Consider the following 2629-nt stretch of genomic DNA (forward strand, 5'->3'; position numbering starts at 1 on the left):
AATGGTAACTTTTCGTTATAATGCGTCAAAATTGGAGAAGACGTTAATTCACCCTTGATATTTTGAAATGCTGCTTGTTGCGATTTACCCCATTTGAATTCACCATCATTTTTCAACAACTTATATAATGGTGCTATTTTTTGTGAAATGTTATAGATGAACTTAGAATAGTAGTTAACCAGTCCCAAGAAGGCCCTTAATTCTTTAATATTCGAGGGAGCTCTGGCATTATTTATTGCCTCAATTTTCTTTGGACAAGTGTGAATTCCAAATTCATCAACAACAAAACCTAAATAGCTTACTGACTTTTGAAAGAAACTGCATTTGTCCATTCGTATTTTTAAACCATATTCATTTAATATCGAAAATACCTCCATCAATACCTCATAATGTTCTTCCTTAGTTTCAGTTGCTATCAGAATATCGTCCATAAAAATAATTACGTTTTTCAAACCTTTAAAGATACCTTATTGTTCTTTGAAAAATTCCAGCACTTGAAGAAACTCCATAAGGTAAACGATTGAATTTAAATAAACCCTTATGAGTATTTATCACAACTAATTCTTTCGATTCGTCATTTAGTTCTATTTGGGCATATGCTTGTGCAAAATCTAATTTAGTGAAAAAGCAACAATTTTCGAGAGAAGCCAATAAATCGTCAATCTTTGGCACCGGGTATTTATCTATTTGTAAAAACGGATTTAATGTGACCTTGAAATCACCACAAATTCTAATTTGGCCATTTCTTTTCAAAACTGGGACAATAGGAGTTGCCCATTCACTGTAATGTACGGGAGTTAATATACCTTGCTCAACTAGAGAATCTAATTCTTCTTCAACTTTACTTTTTAATGCAAAAGGTAATGACCTTGATTTGAGAAAAACCGGTTTAGTATTAGGTTTCAAATATAATTTAACTTTAGCAGCAGCGAAATATCCTAATTTATCTTCGAATACCTTTGCAAATTTAGATTGTAAGATTTCTGAAATGTTCTTCGATTCACTTTCGATTGAATTCAAATTTAATACTTGATCGATTGAAATGTCCAACATTCTCAACCAATTTCTCCCTAATAATGGAGGTCCTCCTCCAGGCATGACGTATAATTTCAAATTTTGTTTAAAAATATTTCCTCTTTGCACGTCTACTTCAAGAAAACCGAATGATTTAATTTCCGATCCAACATAAGATTTGAATTTAGTATCAGAAGTGTTTATTTGGATATCAGGAAAGTTATTTTTGTAAAACTCCTCAGATGTAGCTGAGATGGCTGACCCTGTATCGATTTCCATTTCTATTATTTTTGAATTTACTGCAATTTTCAGTTTAATAGGATTATCTTTCTCATTTTTAATTATGAACAAATTTTCTTCAAAATGGAGATCATCATCAGTGTCATCATCATCATGCTTACCATTGGTCTCAACGTTATTGTTGGAATGTACGTTATATTTTTGCCGGCACACTGCACTCACATGACCCGATTTCTTGCACTTATGGCACTGCGCAGCTCGAAAGTAACACTTCTCGGACACATGATTCGATTTTCCGCAATGGCGGCATTTCCTTTGATTTCCTGGTGTACCATGTGCTTTGGCCGTTGCAAATTGCTTCTTCATGTCTGGCTTCCTCCAAAATGACCGCTCCTTAGATGGACGCTGATGATTTATTTTATTTATCTCGCTCCTTTCCATGAGGCCAGCATTCTTCTCGGCTGCTTCCATACTAGTGGCTATTTGAACTGCGGATTGATATGACAGCGAAGATTCTGCAAATAGTCTTTGTCGAACTATTTCGTTTCTCAATCCGAATACCAGCTGTTCTCGTAAATTAGTTTCCAGTGTACTCTCAAAATTGCAGGTTTTCGCCAAATTCTTGAGGTTTGCGATGTAGTCCCCAACGGATTCTTCTGCTTTTTGAATGCGTTGACGGAATTTGTAACGCTCAGCAATTTCTGATGGCTTTGGCTCCAGATGATCCTTCATAATTTTTACGAGTTCTTCGAACGATTTCTCTTCAGGAGTTTTTGGTGCACATAAATCAGTCATGAGTTCGAAGGTTTCATCCCCCACAACTGTGATCAGCATCGCCGTTTTCAATTTATCGTCCACTTCATTTACTTTAAAGTACTGGTTAATACGTGAAATATATGTACTCCACCTTTTCTCCGCCAATTTGAAATCTTCAATTCTTCCGATTGACATTTTAGATTTAGATTTAACTATTTAATAATGTGAAATTTAGGTTTTTCCTCGTCGTTACTGTGATAAATTTAGAGGGTATTGTGGGTAATATCATTCAGATACGAACTCTGGAAGTCAACTCTTTTATTTCTATAAGTGGGTACCATACATGCGTGTGTCTCGCGTGTGCGCGAGTACATGCGCCATATAACAATTTACTATAATATGTACTGTACAGTCTGTTCTATTATATCCTAACAAATATCAACAAGTGTTACGATCTGAATCGAACTAGCCAATTTGCCATCATCTGGTCCCAAATGGAGTACGTCCCATCGAAAAAAAGCAGATGCTGACCATGGTTTCGGTCTCATTTGACCTGATCAGAGCAACAAAGCTTCTTTTTTTCCTTGTTGATATTCATATCGAAGGGTGGTATGCATCT

General features: G+C 35.5%; 1 protein-coding gene across 1 annotated transcript; it reads right to left on the bottom strand.

Moving 5' to 3' along the window:
* Positions 1–456: 456 nt before the first annotated feature.
* LOC123322327 (uncharacterized protein K02A2.6-like) lies at positions 457–2205 on the bottom strand. The gene has a single exon (XM_044910269.1). The coding sequence runs from the start codon at positions 2203–2205 to the stop codon at positions 457–459; it is 1749 nt and encodes a 582-aa protein (XP_044766204.1).
* Positions 2206–2629: the final 424 nt, after the last annotated feature.

This window comes from Coccinella septempunctata, chromosome X, assembly GCF_907165205.1.
Source record: "Coccinella septempunctata chromosome X, icCocSept1.1, whole genome shotgun sequence".
NCBI classification, from domain to species: Eukaryota; Metazoa; Arthropoda; class Insecta; order Coleoptera; family Coccinellidae; genus Coccinella; species Coccinella septempunctata.

Excerpts from the sequence above, each read along its gene's own strand:
- LOC123322327 (XM_044910269.1), bottom strand. The coding sequence starts at position 2,205 with ATGTCAATCGGAAGAATTGAAGATTTCAAATTGGCGGAGAAAAGGTGG.